Below are 18,405 nucleotides of genomic sequence, written 5' to 3'. Positions count from 1 at the left end.
TACAGATACCACCGAAGTCCAACTTGGTGAACTAATCAGTTTTATTGGGGGTCACTTACAAGAAACAGGAATGACTTGAAGATGGCTGCATCACAAGGCCACCACCCCAGCACAGTGACAGCTCAAAAAAGCTGGGGACCTGGGGGCACACTGCACAGCCTGAATGGTCACTCAAACAGGTTGGAGAATGTCCTTCTCCAAGTGATTCAGTTGGTCTAAAAGCTCTTCCAGGCAGCTGGTCTGGTCTCCGGAGTCTTCTCTGCAGCTCAGCTTGGTGGAGAAGGACCTCTCGGCTTTTATTTACTCTGGCAGGGAGGGGCCTACAGAATCTGGTCAGTTTCAGGGACTTCCTGAAGCTATTTTGAGTTGTTTGCCTTCCTGCTTAAGGAACTTCCCTGAAGGAAAGAATGTTTCAATCTTGAGGAAACTGTGGAACAAGAGGGATAGCTTTCTGGGAAAGGGAGTAGACTGCAGAAGCCTCGGGCCACATGAGTGACTTTTACCCTCTTCCGGAGGCAGAGGGAGCAAGCACAATTTGAGAGGAGGGACAAAATGGGAAACGTGCCAAGGTTAAAACAGGAGGGGTGTGGAAATCCACTCCCGACAGTCACAGGCAAGTGCAAAAGGCTTTGCAGAACTCACCCTTTCTTCCACTCCCAGCCTCTGCCCCCCCCCCCCCCCATTTCGGAAAGTCTGAAGCATGCTTGGAAAGCTGTTTTCTTCTTTCTTCTCCTCCTCCCCCTTTTCTGAGCTCCCAGCTGCTCGACCTCTTGCATAACTGTGAGAGAGAGCACTGAGCTTTTTGATGGGCTCCAGATGTGGAGTGGGATGAGCGTGGAGGGGCGGGGGCGGGAGGTCTTGAGTCCCCTGAGTGCCGTAACTGTGGGAACATGGAGGCTGGACATGGCAGGAGATAGGACAAATTTTACAGAACCTTGATCATGGGGTCAGCTGGTCTCTGCATTGCAAGGACACGAAAAAGTTAGGTGTTTTTAAACCCCTGCCTCAGCATCATCTGCTTCCGGCAGGTTTAATTATTGCTTGACAGTCCTGATCATGTCAGTAAACAGTGGCAGGAGGTTAAGAAAAAGCATGAAGAGTTCAAGATACCCCATCTGAGCCCCCCCCCCCCCCCCCGCTCCAAATGCTAGGTCTTCACATATGGGACAAGATAATTTTGTTTTGTTTTCTATTTTTTTTGCTCAAAGACGCTAGAACAGCCTGAAAGTTACTGTTGTGGTGTGCCTCAAGAAGGTTCTACAGTTGAAATTGCTCCATGAGCCTCAAATAACGCAAGGGTAGAAAGAGGCGGACACACACACCTTGGGGCTTCCTGATGCCCACAGTTTATGTCTCACCTCTGTTAGCTGGAGTAGGTGGCAGGTGGGATTCTCTCCTCCCTCTTGTCCACTGCTTGGCTGTCCCTCCTTCAATAGCCAGCTGCGCCCCCACCACACACACACACACACACTAATGCTAGCCCTGTCAATGAGTGACCAGACTCCTACAGTTCAGCCTCCTGCCGGCCCTGGGTAAGGGAGAGAGGGCACAAAATAAAAGCCACTGGGTCAGAACAGAGCTTGTCCATTTCGCAAAGGACTTCCTTTTTGAATTTTTCTCCAGCCTATCCCATCTGGAATTTAGGCCAGACTCGGGGGCTTCCTGCTCCTTCCTTCACTGAGGAAGAGTGTCTGCCAGTCCTTTCCTGCAGGTTAAAGAGGCCCAGTCTAGTTGAGTTGAGCTCCCACGGGGCCTCCCAGCGGTCTCCTGGGGCGAGAGCAGGCTTTGCAAGGTAGGGCTCCACTGTCAGCTTGGATTTCGGGGTGGGGGTTGAATTGGCGAATGGCTTCACCAGTGGTTTATAGACCGCTCGCCTCCTTTCTTCCTCACTCTCGCTCCCCAGCCAACTTGGTGTCTTTCTGCCCTGCCTCCAGCTGTCTGTAACCCAACAGGTCTGTGATGGAGGGAATCTATGGGGACGACTCCATTCAGCTTTCCGAGGTCGTGTCGTTTGAACCACACTTTAACATGCCTTCTGGTTACATTCTGAAGCCTGGCGTGCAGTCATGAATTCTACCTACAGCTCTGTATGATGGGGCTTGGAATAGGAAAGGGGAGGGGCTGACAAAGGAAAGACCTGGGTGCCCTCAGTAGATGTTCTGAAGGAGACGTTGAGAGTCTGGGGTAGGACTGTGGTAGGGCTCACTGGGAGTCAAGTGGAAGATTCAAACATCTTGGGTAGGAGTGGGTAATGAAGTAGAGCCTCGAGGCCCAGAGCGGAGGGTGGTCTAGGAGGGTCGGAAGGGGAGGGCAGGGGGCGAGGGTGTGTGCGGTGGTGGCCGCGGTGGTGGAGGAAAGCCCAGCTGTACAGATGAACAAAGCGGGCGCTGTGCAGGCGGGGGAGGTGCTGCTGTGGGAAAGGCTGGGTGGGGGCCTTGGGCTCCAGCCCCACAAGGGCGTCTTCTCTAGCTGGCCAGGCGGACAGGACGGGATGGGGGCGGGGACTCGCGGGAGGGGGGCGGGACAGGCTCCCTCTCCTCCTCCTCCTCAGCTGGCTCCTGTGGAAAAGCAACAGTGCCCTCCTCGCCCAGCCTGAGGGCGCCGCGGCCCAGCCGGGCAAAGGGACCGGTGTCCCCCCAACTCCCCACAAGGTAAGCGGGCCCCTCCCACTACGCCTTGGGGTTCCACTCGCCGTATATGGCTGGGCTGGCAGAAGGGACCGTCCCCGGGACCAGAGATCAGTTCTGGCCCAGAGAGCTGGGTAGAAGGGTGAAAGAGGGGCCGTGCCAGGTGAGTGCGTCGGCGGAAGGGGCTCCGCGGGCGGCTCTCCGAACTATTTGCTTTTGCCCTCCCGAGTCGTTGCCAGCGCCACCGCCAGAGGGGGCCCTGGTACCCTGCGGAGGGACCCCCTCCCTCCAGCTTGCGGGATCTCGAGTCTCCTGTGGGCACCCCGACGGCCAGTGTCCCACACTCGCCGAGTCTCGGGTGGAGTACGCGCGCGTGTACTTGCCTACAGCATCCCACACGGCCCCACTCCACAACAGGAGGACCATTGGAAGGGGGATCCCCTGGGCGTCTCCGCTCTTGTCCCAGGGCCAGCTTCCTGGATGGACTCAAAAGATGTGGAGTCCAGCTCTGAGGAGCGGGAGTCAGGGAGGGGTCCTGGGGTTTCCACATCTAGGGCCTCCCGGGCACTCCTCCAGGACCCCCGTGTCTTTGAGGGTCCCCGGAGCGTCCAAGGCGACCTGGGATGACTGAGCCTCAGGCTCTCGCTCCGCCTCCGCGGTCTGGATCCAAATGCGGCGCGGAGTTCCCCCACAGAGGCCGAGCCCCGTCATCCGGCTCCCCCGGGACGGGGAAGCGCGGGCAGGCGGCTGGGTGGGGCCGCGGGGAGCGGGGTTGCCCAGGCGCCGCGGACGCTTCCGCCCAGGCCAGCGCAGCGGGGACTTGGCCGGCGACCGCACGGCCCGGTGGGGGACCCAGGGAGCCCGGGTGGGGCTGCATTCTGGGCCCGTTAGCTCAGCGGTCCCGGAGACTCCGGGGGGACTGACTCATCACACTTTGGGCTCACCCCCACAGCGGTCACACAAACAAGACTGGCCACTAACTCGAGCATCCGCTCGAGGGCTCCCACGCACGGCATCCCACGCCTCACCTCCGTGCACCCGCAAGACACGTTACACACCGACAGCTCAGTGTCACACCACCGGTGCCCACGGCAATCTTTCACGTGAGCCTCGACTTCACCACGCACTCGGTACACTTCACACTAGGCAACTCCACGCGCGGGCAAGCTTTGCCGGAGCAGGCGGCTCCACTCACACGCAACCTCCCGCGGACACGCACCAGCCCCCTTCCTGCAGCTGCGAGGCTGCCCCCTTTCCCTGCCATGCAAACAAGCGACTTCTTCTCCGGCCCTGCTGAAGAAAGGCCGCTTGTCCCCGGACTGGGCGGGCGGGGCAGCCGCAGCAGGCAACCCAACACTGCAGCCTTGTCCCACCCGGTGGCCCTGGGAGGGGCAGGCCTCTGGAGTGCGGAGATGCAGAAGCCTGCGGGTTTGGGGGGTTTTGGAGAAGTGCACCTTTCCAGCATCTCTCCCCAATACCCGCCACCCCAACTACTTTTTCTTCCTAATTGTCTTCTCTGTCCTGGGTTGTCCACGTCTCTCCTCTCCCGCGTTTAGGGCTCCCTCTTTTCTCTCCTGCCCCACGGTTTCCCCCTCCAAGATGATCTGAAGCGCATAGTTCTTCCTCTGCCACCTCTTCCACTTGGGGACCATATCCTTAGTCGCACACGCGCACTCACGCGCGTGCTTCTGGGGGTCCCTAAGCCTCTCCCTAGGGGACCACAGTCTCCTCTGAGCTCACTGCCTCGTCCCCAGCATTGCTGTCATTTTTTTGAGACAAGGTCTCATGTAGCCCCGGCCTTGGCTTGGCCTTGAATGCCTGATATTCCTGTGGCCACATCCGGAGTAGTGAGAACTAGGTTTACAGGCATGCACCACCACACCCAGCTCTCCTAGCCAGCTTTCGTTATTCCTCATCTCCGGGCTCTTGACTTCACACTCCAAATTCCTGCGCCTCTTCGCTTCCACAGATTGCCTTTTCTCTCTGCCTATTTTTCTTATTTCTAATTTTTTCTTTACACGCCTGGTCGGTGGACACTCTCGCTCCGCCTCCCTGGGTAACCTGCCCGCCCAGCCTCAGTTTCCTTCCTGTCCGGACTCCTTCCTCTGCCGGTGACCCTTCCTCGAGGGCGGATGTGAGCAGGGAAGACAAAAGTCACTGTGACCGGAAAGGCCTTGGCTTACAGCTGTGCATTGCCCATTGCGATCTACTGGCTGGCCCTGTGGGACCCTGGTGAGAGCGGGGGGCCTGGCCTTTCGCTCCTAGGCTGGCTTTGGACCTTTCGTCTTGGGCTTCGGGAGCCCAGGGCCTTTCTTCACTGCCTCCTGGTTCAGAGCTGGTTGACTCTCCCCAGGACTCCCATTACCGTTATTCAGGTGCAGAGACCTGCAAACAGGTGTCAGTGTTGTGGGCTGTTGGCACTTTGAGGATGGGGCTGGGGTTACCTGTGGGAGTCCCAATGCCTGATACTCTAGGGCATCATTCCCTAAATTCATAATATTCACACAGCAAGACCCCTGCCACCTAGGAGGCGCTTGGGCATTTGTATCTGGGTGCAGGAGGGTTGCAGAGAGCCAGGCCCGTTCCTCAGCAGTGGAAGCTGTACCACAAAGGCCTTTTTTTGGGGGGCAGGGGGAAGCACCTGGGCACAGCTGAGTTCCCGAGCAGTGCCCTACAGAGTGGGTAATTACAGCCCCAGATATAGATAGCCTCCCGGTGGGACCATAGCGAGCCAGCCAGTGGAGGGCCTCAGGGGACAGTACTGCTTCTCCAAGGAACATGGGAATAGGGTCAGAGAAGAGGGCGCCTGGGCCATAGTGAGATAGATCCCCATGTCAAAGCGTCTTCTGAGCCTGGGTCAGGTTGGTCTGGTGTCTTTTTCCTCTGCCGTGGGTTAGGTTTCTGAGCTGAGGCCATAGCCTCGCACCTTCCAATTGCTGTGTGGTTTCTTATCTTCTCTCTTCACCTCTCCTTATCTCTCCCTCTCACTTCACCTTCTTATTTATGCCCTTCTGACTCTGCTAGAGCCACTCTTGTTCCCTCACTAACCCAATCCCTTTACAGTCTGTATCTCCACTTGAATTTATTCAGTGTAAGTGTGTGCTTCACAGGGTGATAGACAAATACTGCAGAGTGGCAGATGAGGAGACCGAGGCCCAGACCTGAGTGCCTGCCACAGCTGATCATAGCTTGGACTTTTAGATTGCTTGGTGGTTCATGCAGTGTGATTTCGTATACTGCCTGGATCTTCAGATAGTCTTTAATTTTTAAAACAACTTAGGTTTGTATTTCGTGTATATGGTGTTTTGCTTGCATGTATACCTGTGCTCCGGGTATGTGTCTGGAGCCCACGGAGCCCAGAAGAGGGCATGGGATCCCTGGAACTGGAGGTACCAACAATTGTGATCCACCATTGTGGATGCTGGGAACAGAACTCCAGTCTTTTGGGAAAGCAACAAGTGCTCTTAACCCAAGAGCTATTTCCCCAGCTCCCAATCTCTCTTTTCACAGCTTTCTTGAGGAATAATCTGTGTAGCATAAAATCAACCCAACTTAAGTGTGAAATTATTTTTAGCATATTTACAGAGCTACGCAACCATCATTGAATCTTAATTTTAGAACATCCCTGTTGCAGGCTAGGAAGATGGCTTAGCTGGTCAAACATGAAGACCTGAGCTCAGGTGCCCAGTGTCTGTAACTCCAGAGCTGGGGGTGGGGAGGAGGCAGGAGGATTGCTGGGGTTTGATGGCCACCAGCCTAGTTCAGTGAGATACCCTGACTCAAGGCAATAACTCAGAGAGAGACCCAGCAGAGACCTGATATCTTCCTCTGGCCTCTGCACACATGTTCCTAGACACACATGTGCACACATCACACCCCCACTCACACACAAAAAGAACGTTTCTGTTGCACACAGCGCCTCAAGAATCTTGTGCCTATTCAGTTTATCTCTGTTCTACTCCTAGCCCCAGGGAAGCACTGTTCTAGACAAGCCCTGTTCTGGCTAATTTTTCTTTAATTATTATCATTCTGCTTTTATAGAAGATTGACTCAAATGAGAAGAGTTTCCTGACTTACCCAATCCAGGCCTGGTGGCTCCCCTGCCTGTAAACCCAGCAATTGAGAGGGGAAAAACAGGAGTTCTAGACCAGCCTGGCTCCATAGTAAGTCCTAGGATAGCTACAGACTGAGACCCTGTCTCAAAAAAACAACAACAAAAACCACCCGGGGTCCTGGGGTTATAGCTCCTTTGGCCGAATGTTTCCCAAGCATACAAGAAGCCCTGGAGATGGCTGGTGGTGGCACATGCCTTTAATCTTAAAGGAAAGAAAGAGAAAAAGAGACAGACGGACCTATAGCACTCTGTCTTTAGAACCCTCCCTGCAGCCCGTGCTTCTGGAGAGCAGCTCGGCCAGTGTGGGCCTTTGTGTGGGTTAGTGACCTCTGTCTTCCCTCTTCCCAGGCAGTCCTGGGGTGGGTCCCAGGCACTGTGCCTGCCTCTTTTCTGCCAACTTGGGTGGAAATGGTGACAGAGGTGATGAAGGCCAGGCCAGGAAGGGTGGAAGTGGGAAGGGTAAATTTAGTAACTCCATGGCTGAGGGCCTGAGAGATCCACTCTCAGGAGCAGACGACACTCCTTGGAATGTCAGCTGGCTCCCGTCTCGACTTCCTTTGCAAGCCACCTGTCTGATAGATAGCTGGGGGAGAAAGTGGAAGGAAACCCTGATGAGGTGGCAACATGTTCATACACAAAGGTCAGATACCAAAATCATAAACCTGGGAACGAGGAGGGGGTAGTGGGGTGGTCAGTGGCCCAGACTTCAGAGCTACACAGCTCTCAATAGGTGCCATTCCCAGAGTGCTTTGCATGAGGTGCAGCCTAGTATACTACTTGGTCTTCAAATACTTTATAAAAATGTAACTGACAGATCTATCGAGGTGTAATAGATAGGCAGGGGATTCAAGTCTGGGTTCTGGACTCTGCCAGTGAAGAGCCCAGAGTCTTTGACACCTGGTACTGAGATTTCATAGCTGATTATATGAAGAGAGGTAGCTTTCTATGAAAGAAAAGTGCAGGAGCTGAGACATACAGACATGACAGGAATGTCTGGGTTTCTCCTCTCCGTCTCCTTTAAGAAAACATCCTATTAAGACCCTTGGGGAAAAAGACAAAGGGATAGGAGGACAAGGAAAGGTTGGGGGAGGGGTTGCACTCAGATCAGCCCTGATACCCACCTGGCTGGTCTCCCGCTATCAGTGTCCTTGGAGGGGCTCCCTTGGACTTTGTTCTTCTCTTGGTAGGCCCTGCTTGCTCTGTTTAAGGCTCCAGATGGCTGGGGGATAGGGTGGCAGGTGTCCTCTGCGGCTAAGTCCTGGGATCTGGGAAGTGTAGAGCAAGAAAACGTAGAAACGTGGGTTAGATCTATAGGGCTGTTTGTGCTTGTGGTGGCAAGGATCAGGACTGGCATGGTGTAGTGTCGTGCTGTAGCTGGGAACTGAATGGAGGCAGAGGATGTGTTCCCTCTGTTCCCTCCTCCCCTAAGCTCCTTAGCTTTTCTCCACCTTTCCTATATGTGTGTGTACTGGGGATAACAGTGGCTGGTGCTGGCTTTGCCCTGAGAACCCTGCCACGAGAACCCATTTCTTGGGGCTGGAGAGATGGCTCAGAGGTTAAGAGCACTGACTGTTCATCCAGGGGACCTGGGGTCAATTCCCAGCACCCACATGGCAGCTCAAAACTGTCTGTAACTCCCATTCTAGGGGATAACACTCATGTCCCATTCCAGGGGATAACACTCATGGCAAAACACCAACGAAAAAATTTAATTAAAAAAAAAAGTTAGCCGGGCGGTGGTGGCGCACGCCTTTAATCCCAGCACTCGGGAGGCAGAGCCAGGCGGATCTCTGTGAGTTCAAGGCCAGCCTGGGCTACCAAGTGAGTTCCAGGAAAAGGCGCAAAGCTACACAGAGAAACCCTGTCTCGAAAAACCAAAAAAAAAAAAAAAAAAAAAAAAAAAAGTTAAAGAACCCATTTCTCTCCTTTTTCATCCCTTACCTTCCCACTTACCTGCTTTTTACTATGTTCCCAGGAGCTCTAGAAGCCCAGGACCATGGACACTCTCAGCAGGAACCAGCTAGGCCCTGCATGTAAGACCGAGGCTGTTGTGCAGGTACGTGGGCTGGGGCCATAGGCTAAGAGGGTTCCTGGTGCCGGGCAGTGGTGACCCACGCCTTTAATCCCAGCACTTGGGAGGCCGAGCCAGGCAGATCTCTGTAAGTTCAAGGCCAGCCTAGTCTACAGAGCGAGATCCAGGACAGGCACCAAAACTACACAGAAGAACCCTGTCTCGAAGAAAAAAAAAAAAAAAAAGAGGGCTTCTGGTGAGAGTGGGTTCAGATCTTTTCTTTTTTAAGTTTTATTTTTATTTTGAATTATGTTGATGTGTGAGGGTACATGCATGTGAAGTGCAGGCACCCCAGGAGGGCAGGGGACTCGGATACCTCTGGGGCTGGAATGATAGGAACCTTCCGATGTGCATGCTGAGAACTAAACTTGGGTCCTCTACAAGAGTAGAACACACTTAAACCACTGATCATTTCTCCAGCCGTGGGTTCATCTCTTTTACCCATCGGTCGTCCAAGTCCACGGATGAGAGCAGCAATGTTTTGCCTGCCGCCCGTCCCTAATTGCAAGCCTCTTACCAGCTCAGTGTTGATTCGCGTCAGGTTAATTGGTTCAGCCCGAAACACCTCTGTGAAAGTCTGAAATCGGTTTACAGAGTTCCTCTGCAGGATCACTCTCCTGGTTCCTGCCGCCACCCTCCTTTGTAGTTCAGTTTAGCCACGACAAGCCTGCTAGGAGCTAGACTGGCCCTCCTCTTCTGAGTCCCCTCCTACTAGCTACAGTGTCCCCTCCTTGTTTCTGTTTTCATAAACAAAAGGGCCAGTTGAGCCTAGGCTTGAGATGAATCCAGTGGGAGAGCTCGTGGCCCAGATTCGGATGTAATTAGAACTTAGTGCAGTGATGCTCGGCGTAAGATTTTTGTGCTGACTTTGACCCACCTCAAGAGTCTTTCGGAGCAGGCCAGGGGCTGGAGTGCGTGTGGGTGGAACTGGGAGTAGAGTGCTCAGGTCCTGGCCTGGAGTCTCTCAGCCTCACCTTCCCCCCACTTTACCTGCAGAAAGGTCCACTGGACCTGATTGAGACAGGCAAAGGACTCAAGGTGCAGACAGACAAACCTCATCTGGTGAGCCTGGGCAGCGGCAGACTCAGCACTGCCATCACCCTCCTGCCGCTGGAGGAAGGTAAGCTAAGAGCTGGCAGGGCATGGCACCTACCCTCTCCATCACGGAGGGCATTCCTGCCCTGGAGGCTGTACCTGTGGGGGCCCTTCTGCCTTGTGCAAGCCAAGCTTGCCTTGTCTCTGCCTCCTTGACTGTCTAACTGGCTTCTAGTAACCTGTGGGGGTCAAGAAGTGAACCGCCACCCCTGGCCTTGCTCCAGGGTGATGCCTGGCTTGGGAGACAACTATGTGGAACATGAGAAAATGGGAACCGAGGGCACATATCCTAAGAGGAGGCCCTGGCATGGCTTTTGCCTGCCCTTCTCCCTTCCTGGCGGCACCTGTTGCCTGGGTGATGCTGCATTCCCCACATTCTCCAAATGCCAGTCCCGGGGGCTCTACCAGGGAGTAATGGAGGGGAGAGGCCACACTGGAGAGAGAGAGAGAGAGAGAGAGAGAGAGAGAGAGAGAGAGAGAGAGAGAGAAAGGGAGAGAAAGGGAGAGAACGAGAACAGGAGAGAGGAGGTGAGTGGTAACAGAAGGAACAGAGAGAAGGGGGCATTTCTTTTTTTTGTTGTTTGTTTTTCGAGACAGGGTTTCTCTGTGTAGCTTTGCGCCTTTCCTGGAACTCACTTGGTAGCCCAGGCTGGCCTCGAACTCACAGAGATCCGCCTGGCTCTGCCTCCCGAGTGCTGGGATTAAAGGCGTGTGCCACCACCGCCCGGCGGGGGGGGGGGGGGGGGGGCATTTCTAAGAAGACAGGATGTAGCAGGAATCTTAAAAGTTCTTATTAATAAAATCAAACCTGAGCCAGGTATTGGGTTGAACTGGAAGATCAGAGAACCAGAACAAGCCACAGCTACCTCACCTCGCCGGATCCTCAGCTGGTCTTGTTTCCTCAGACTGGAAGCCTCTGTGTCCTCATATCCCAATGGCTCTCAGCTGAACTGCTGCTAGAAGCCTGAAAGCTTAACCAGCCAAATGCTTCTAGTTTCTGGTCCTCACGCCTTATAAACCTTTCTGCTTTCTACCATCACTCCCTGGGATTAAAGGCTCGCTTCTTGGGATTAAAGGCGTGTGTCACCATGCCTGGCTGTTTCCAATGTGGCCTTGAACTCACAGAGATCCAGAGGGATTTCTGCCTCTGGAATGCTAGGATTAAAGGTGTGAGTGCCACCATTGCCTATTCTCTATGTTTAATATTGTGGCTTTTCTGTCTCTGACCCCAGATAAGTTTATTAGGGTGCACAATATTTTGGGGAACACAATACCACCATAACAGGAGAGTAGGAAAGAGGAGAAAAAGGGAGACAGGGGAACAGATGGGGGTTCCCCTTCTCTGCTGCTGGGGTGTCTGAGTTCTTTGGCCCCTCTGTGGATCATCCCACCCAGACACAGAGTTTTCGCACTTGGGAGGAGTTTCTACCACTTACTGGCTCCAGCGAGGACATACTAGGGACAGCCAGACCAGGGCGGAGTCTCAACACAAGTAGGAGCTAGAGATACATTTCCACAGGGGCCCCATTGCCGTCTCCTTGACTTCTCAGCCTGAGTGACCATTCTGACTCCGTTTGTGTCTCCAGGGAGGACAGTGGTTGGCTCCGCAGCCAGGGATATCTCGCTGCAGGGTCCAGGCCTGGCTCCAGAGCACTGCTACATTGAGAATCTGAGGGGCACTCTCACCCTGTACCCTTGCGGCAACGCCTGCACTATCGATGGGCTCCCTGTTCGGCAGCCTACCCGGCTCACTCAGGGTAAGGTTTGATATCTCCACACCAACAAGGGGGTCCCTGTTTCAAAGCTTGTGCATGTTAGGTAAGTGGGGGAGCCTGCTGCAGTGGTTCCTGTGTCAGCTGGATGACTAGCTGTACTAGTTCAGTGTCGATGTCAGAAGTCTTGGAGCGCACCCCACCCCAGCATCCAGACTTTCCTAGACCTCTCTTTTATTTTTCCCTCTCACTCTGCACACACCACATGGAGAGAAGAGGTTTTAATTCCTGCTGTCAGGGGGGCCTGGATATAGTGTCGCCTTTAATTGTAGGGAAGGACTAGTGGAGCAGCAGTGAGGACCAGAGGTGTCCTGTGATGTCAAGAGGAAGTTGTTTTGAGATGCCTTAGAGGATGAAATCTCCCGAGGGGGTGGGGCAAGGGCAGACTCTGGTGGAAAAATCTGAGGACGTGCCTGTTCCTGCTGCACAGTAGCTTGGGGTCATGGATATGGCTACTTCTTTGTTTCCTAAGGCACCTGGCTGCTCTGTTGGGAAGGGAAGCCCTGGTGTGTAAAGTCCCCTAATTACCATGGTTCCTAGGCAGGTAAGGGCCAGCTAGGTAGTACTTTGAATAGGTCAGATATATTCTCCTTGGAAATAGGCACTAAGCATCATTAGGTCATTTGTGAGTCGTATTTTATTTATTTTTGGTTTTTCAAGACAGGGTTTCTCTGTGTAGTCCTGGCTATCCTGGAACTCACTCTGTAGACCAGGCTGGCCTCAAACTCACAGAGATCCATCAGCCCCTGCCTCCCGGGTGCTGGGATTAAAGGTGTGTTCCACCACACCCAGCCATTTGTGAGCCTTTTTACTAAGGGACTTAGATGTGTGTGATGGCACACAGCTTTAATCCCAGCACTCCGGCGGCAGAAGCAGGAGGATCTCTGTGAATCAGGTTCATATAAGTAAGGATGGAGGCTTGGTGTTGAGCCTGGCTCTAAGCAGAAGCCCATTGGCTAGAAGCCCCTTTACAGGGGAAACCCCACTCACTCCACTGATCCCCAAGCTCCGTGGGGGTCTTCAGTGCCACTTTCTTTGCCTCTGGCATAGGAGTTAACCAGGCCCTACTCACCCCTTCTGCTCCCAAGGTGTGGTTGGCAGATCATGGATAACATGTTTCCTGGAGGCCAGTCTTCCAGTGGCTGGGGGCATACCTGTCTTCTGCTGGGGTTCAGGGTCTCTCACTCTGAGTGAGAGGAGTCCTCACAAGCTGCAGCTTTGGCTGTGATGCTGTCTCGTCCCTGGCAGTCCTGTTCAGGGTCAGGGAGAGCATCTGCTTCAGGATTCAGGGATATGTCAGTGAGTCAAAGGAAGAAATGGGGCAAATTCTGAGACCTCCTGGCCTCTGTCTTACACTCCCCAAGGCCATCATTTCCCTGGAGTAAAAGCATTCTTGCCCTATGGATAGCGAATGGGGTGGACGCATTAATGCCGTGGTCCATCTTCCTAGGACATCATTTAGCTCTTGGGAAGAGAGAGGGTCTAAGGCCACGGCGGGATTCTTAAGCATTTCCTGTGGCCCTAGTGACCCCCACTTTCCTGAGGCCAGAAGCTCATCTTGCCAAGTACGTACCCTCCTACTCTCTTCTGACCCTAAACTCCCTTTGCTCCCCCCCCACCAACCCAGTCTTCTTGTCTGAGCTCGCCTGCTTCTGAAGCTTGGCAGGGTAGGCGGAGACACAAAGGAATGGGTGTTCTTCCTAGCCCCCCGCCCCCCTTGGCTTCGAGGAGCTGAGGGTTTCCTTGTCTCATCGCAGGAGCAAGGCACCAAGCCCAGCCCTGCCTGGCCCCAGTCCGGACATTCTTGGGAGTGCGTTTCCTTGGTTACTGGGTGGTGCGGGGGTGCATGTGCTATCTCTGTGTGTCTGGGTAACTGGACTGTGTTTATGTATCTCCGGATATGTTTGTGTCTCTGGGCTTGTGTGTTTTGGTGTTTATTTGCGTCTTTCCTTGTGTTTACAGACCAGTGTATTCAAATGGGTGGTGGGTGAACTCAGAACTGATGGCACTGAAATGTCTATGTGCGTATTTCTGTGTTGTCTGTGAGAACTCCGTGGCATGGCATGTGTACAAGAGGATCACAGAGGGCTGGGAGTGTAGCTCAGTGGTAGAGCACTTATCTAGTAGCACAAGGCCCTGGGTTCAGCATGTACACACACATACACACACACTTTTTTCCGGGCATATTGTCTATCTACTCTGTCCTTATACGGGGGTATCTTCTTTGAGAGGTAAAAGGACATCTTGGGAATAACAAGAAGCCTTCTTTCGTTGGGTCAGGCCCTAGAAGAAGCATCATTCTGGGCACTATGCCCAGCCATAGGCAGCTTGGAATGGCGTGCTTCATGGCAAGCAGAGATGGTAGTGACAGGCTCTTCTAGTCAGGAGTATGCTTGGGCCAGGGGAGGGGGAGGAGACCAGAAAACAGATGGCAACCTTTAGCCTAGAGAAATGAACATGTGAGGGAGCCACCCCTGTACCCAGGCATCTTGGCACATTCCATGCTGCCCTCTTCTCTACAGAGCAAGGGGTGGAGCTGGGAGAGGGACCAAGGAAATGAGGCGGAGGCATCTCAATCTGGGGTCTAGGCTGCTCCACCCTAGGACCACAGCACCAAACCACATGAAAGATTTGGGAGGGGAGTAAGGAAGAGAGACTCCAGAGAGCCACACAGCTCAGGGCCTGGGCTGTCTAGACAGTAGGTTCCCCTATCAACTCCCACCAGGAGCTGCCACTGTCTTAAATCCTCCCATTGGTGGGAAGGAGCTCCGTGATAGCCAGGATTCCTGGGGCGCCAGCTGCCATCCTGTGATCCAGGGCTTCAGGCTCACCCTCTTCCTCCAGTTATGTTATTCCTTCCGTGAACTGGGCAGGGAGCCTCCAAGCTCTCTGTTAGGACTGATAACGATCTTTACTAGGGAAACTCAAGGGAAGGAGGGCAGGAGTGAAGGCTGGGAGCTCCCAGCTCCTTGTGCCTGCCCCTTGCACCCTTTCCCACTGGCAGCCTAGCCCCGGCTGCCTGGGTCTGTCCAGCTGGCCATCACAGTTTCCAGACGGGTGACTCACTCTTCCTGGGGAGTCTTTGTTTCTAACGCCTCCCTTCATTTTACATTTGACCCTACATGGTTCTTCTTCTTCTTCTTTTCTTCAGAAGGGAAATAAGTTTCCTGTGTACCTGTGAGTGTGTTGGTGTGTGTTTGCACGTGGGCATGTATAGTATGTCAGTGAGTGAGTGAGTGGGTGCAGCAGTGACCTATTCAACAAGAATGGAAAATTCTCTCATTATTTCTCTAAGGAAGCTGGCTTTTTATTTCAGAGTCCCCCCAGGGGCTGATTTGAAAGGCTAGCTCTGCTCAAATAAGTCTGTAACTAAGAGGGGAGAGAGCTGGGGACGTGGAAATGTGACAATAACTGTGTGTGATAGAGCGTGTATAATGTGGGTGTTTGTTTGGCTCAGTGTGCGCCTGGCTGAGGGGGTGTCAGTGTGACTGGGCAGTGTTGGTGTGTATTGGAGATGACAGTTGGAACTTCCCGGGCCGCTAAGTACACAGTGTGTCTGAGTTGTCTTGTGAGGGTCTGGCGTACAGGACCAGGTCTCTAGGTTAAAAGCAACTCCCTGGGGCCCCAGCGAGGTGGTATGTACCAGTCTGGTTCATAAGGTTTGTTTGCTTGACCGTGGGGGCTCCAGACAGCAAGGGTCTTTAAATTTAAAAATATATATCATTTTATGTATATGAATGTTTTGCCTATATGTATGTCTGTATACCATATATGTACCTAGTGTCCACAGAATGCCCAGAAGAGGGAGGTGGATCCCCTGGAACTAGAGTTACAGTTATAAAGTGCCGTGTGGGTGCTGGGAATTGAACCCAGGTCCTCTAGGAGAACAGCCAGTGCTCCTAAACACTGAACCATCTTTTCAGCCCCAGAAAGGCCTGTCTGTCTGTCTGTCTCTCTCCTGGTTTTTCGAAAGAGGGCTTCTTTGTGTAGTTTTGGCGGTCCTCGAACTAACTCTGTAGACCAGGCTGGCCTCAAACTCACAGTGATCCTCCTGTCTCTGCCTCCCGAGTGCTGAGATTAAAGACGCCCACTACTACCTCCCAGAAAGGGGTCTTAATAGGGGCACAGCCCTTTGCTGCAGCTACCACATAAGAAAAAGGAGGGCTGGTCTGTGGGCTGGCTCTGGAGAAGGACACCATGCAGCCTGGGTCAATGGGGGTGAGCCCTGGTGGGTGGGGGCCAGAAGAAAAAGCAGCTAGGTGGTGACAGGAGCTGAGATGAGTGTTGCTTGCATTGCACAGAACACTGCCTTGGCCTGAGCATTCAATCCAGGGTGACCTTGTCACACAGTGTTGGACTGAGGGTCATAGCTGACCCTAGTGACCATAGCTGGACCCCATGGGGGATTCCTACCCTCTTCTCCCTCCTCTATGGAGTCCTAAAATGTCTTCTGCTGTCACTGAGGCCATCCTCCGCATTCAGTGGATAAGGAATCCAAGGCCACCAGGCCAGAAGTTGTGACTGCCCCAAGGTGACACTGGCCCCCAGCCATGCATGGGCTGCTTCAGTCACAGGCTTCCTACTCTAGGTGAGACAGAGCCTAGGATCACTCCGACCTCTGGCTCTCCATCTTCTGGACTCTGTTTACCTCTCACCTTAACTTCCAGCGTCATCTTCCTGGGAACCTCTCCTGCCTGTCCCACTATCCCTCCAGCCCCAAGCGCGGATTCCCCAGCCCGCCGCCTGGTGGCATCCTCCCTCCCACCCCGCCCTCTCCATCCAGCTCCACACTCTTCTCCTCCATCACTTCCTCTTCCCCTCCTCCTCGCCTTTGTCCCTCCCTCTCTGGCTCCCTTCCCCCGCCACTGGTGGCCGGCCCGCCCCTCCCCGGGCATTGGCGGCTGCTCGCTGCCTGGCTGCTAGCACCGCGCCTGGAGCCGGCGGCGCGGGAGGTCGGCCCGCCCCCTCAAAGGCCCAGGGCAGGCGGGCGACCTGCAGGGCCCGGGCTAGTGGGAGCCAACGGTCTGGAGGTCCGGGTTCAGCGGTGAGTCCTCAGCCCGGCCAGCCACTGCCCCAGGCAACCGGGCGTAGATGCTCCGGCTGGGAGGGGCGTCCTGGGAAGGGTGGACGCAATGAAGAGAATGGGGTCCTCGCCCCTCTCTGGGAGCCTGAGGCTGTGAATCTGACGGTGGTTGTGCTCAGAACGTCTTTGAGTGGGGGTCCGAGTTATTGAGTGGCTGTGCGGACCCCATCTTCCCCACCACTGGGGTAGCAGTCTGCTCCATGGGACCCGCCTCCGGAGCCTGTTGAGGGGTCCTGCTTAGGTTGAGGGAGCCTGTGCTATGATTAAAAGAGTCTCCGATGGGAAGAGCCACGGTCTTTCTCCCATTCTCCCATCACCCAACTTCCCTTTGGCCAGTCCATTCTATTTGTGTGGCCAGCCGGGCAGTGGCTGTCGCTCCGAGTGTGCAGCATGTCTTCTGCCCATATGGCCGTGAGCCTGTATGGTGTCTGAGTGTCCGTGTGTGAGTCTGCGTGGGGTGTTTCCCTTCTGCATCTCACAAACAGGATCCACCCTCTCCTTTGCCCAGTGTTTTCCCTCCAGATGTGCAGCTCCTCCACCCACCTGTACACCGCTGGACCCTGAGTCCTTCTGGGCAGGGCGGACAAAGCAGGGACTTTGACTCTGGTTGGATGGTCAGGGTTTCCTGGGGTTCTGGGGAGAGCTAGTCCTGGGGATGTGGGGTCTGAGCAGAGAGGGGCTTCCTAACATAGACAGGCTATTCAGGTCGCTGGGGGCAGGAGGTGCCAGCGCTGGAGCAATGCCTGGGGCCCCTGAGTACAAATAGTAAGTTAATTTGGGCCAGAGCTCCTCTGGTCTCTATTCCGCTGCCCTCCTGCCCACTCTATTAATACAGCGCCAGTGCCTGGCACCACTATTTATAGCCCAGAGCAACATGGCCACACCCCCTGTGGGGGGCAGGGCAGCGCAGTGACTCCAGGCTGTAGGTGCCAGGGTAGAGGGTCCCTAGCTACCCAGTGCTCCTTGGGTGGCTCTGGCACTATTTGGATAGACTCCATCTGCTGCCCAGTTTAGACTGTGTGGTCAGCCGCAGCCCCTTGCCCCCATCGCCCTCGAGTTGAGTGAATCTGTCTAGACCCTTAAAACTCATCATTAATTAGACTGTTAAATATTTGCCTGAAAGGGGAGGGGCGACTGGCTTTTTCTGACACAGCTGTAGTTGTAATTAGGTGGATGGCTTGGGTGACTATTATTTATGCCAGTTATGATTACTATGGGATTAGCTCCTCTGATTGGTGGCTTGGCAGGGCAGGCTTTCCCTGTTCTCTCAACCACCCATCAGCCTTTAGAACTGATGGTGCCGTCTGCCTGGGAGGGCCTGTGGGTGTGCCAAAGTAGTGGGTGGCTTTGTCCGCTACAGTTTTCTGCTGTGGGTGGGCGTCTTAGACTGTCAGCCCCTCAATGTCCAGGGTCTCGGGATCAGGCCTCTGAGCTCAGTAAGGGGGGGTCCTGTCAAAGTACCCGTTTGGCCTGGGATGTCCCTTGCCCTTGCAGCCTTCCCTGAGCTGAACTGCCTCAACGTCCTGGAATGCAGACTTCCCTGCCAGTCTTAGCCCGGACTGGCGCGAAGCATGGGGCTCTAAGTAGCACCAGATTGGGTAGCCAGGAGGTTGGGGCCGGGAGTGTGGACAAATTGGAAGGCT

The 18,405-nt window shown here is 54.3% G+C and overlaps 1 protein-coding gene and 1 long non-coding RNA gene across 39 annotated transcripts in view; one reads left to right on the top strand and one right to left on the bottom strand.

Annotated features, from left to right (window-relative positions):
• Nucleotides 1–180: 180 nt before the first annotated feature.
• On the bottom strand, nucleotides 181–4,602 carry LOC128122768 (uncharacterized). The gene is made up of 3 exons (XR_008222489.1): nucleotides 3,656–4,602; nucleotides 1,359–1,528; nucleotides 181–958 (listed from the first exon to the last, which is right to left on the bottom strand). It is a non-coding gene; the product is annotated as an uncharacterized LOC128122768 (long non-coding RNA).
• Nucleotides 2,541–18,405, top strand: part of Phldb1 (pleckstrin homology like domain family B member 1) — a 47,973-nt gene continuing 32,108 nt past the window's right edge. For 35 of the 38 annotated variants that reach the window (XM_052758462.1, XM_052758455.1, XM_052758469.1 and 32 more), the window contains exons 1-4: nucleotides 2,541–2,651; nucleotides 8,717–8,797; nucleotides 9,809–9,932; nucleotides 11,494–11,664. In XM_052758462.1, the coding sequence (XP_052614422.1) occupies nucleotides 8,738–8,797; nucleotides 9,809–9,932; nucleotides 11,494–11,664 (355 nt within the window). In that variant the 5' untranslated portion in view covers nucleotides 2,541–2,651; nucleotides 8,717–8,737. Of the gene's footprint in view, nucleotides 2,652–4,745; nucleotides 4,860–6,668; nucleotides 6,791–8,716; nucleotides 8,798–9,808; nucleotides 9,933–11,493; nucleotides 11,665–16,533; nucleotides 16,724–18,405 lie in introns of those variants that run through there. The other 3 variants (XM_052758213.1, XM_052758217.1, XM_052758306.1) reach the window with 3 other exon arrangements.

Source organism: Peromyscus californicus, unplaced genomic scaffold (genome assembly GCF_007827085.1).
Source record: "Peromyscus californicus insignis strain IS unplaced genomic scaffold, ASM782708v3 Scaffold_11__1_contigs__length_118956290, whole genome shotgun sequence".
Classification (NCBI taxonomy): domain Eukaryota; kingdom Metazoa; phylum Chordata; class Mammalia; order Rodentia; family Cricetidae; genus Peromyscus; species Peromyscus californicus.
Note: the sequence above shows the minus strand (reverse complement) of the source record. Positions and strands in the feature narration are given on the sequence as shown.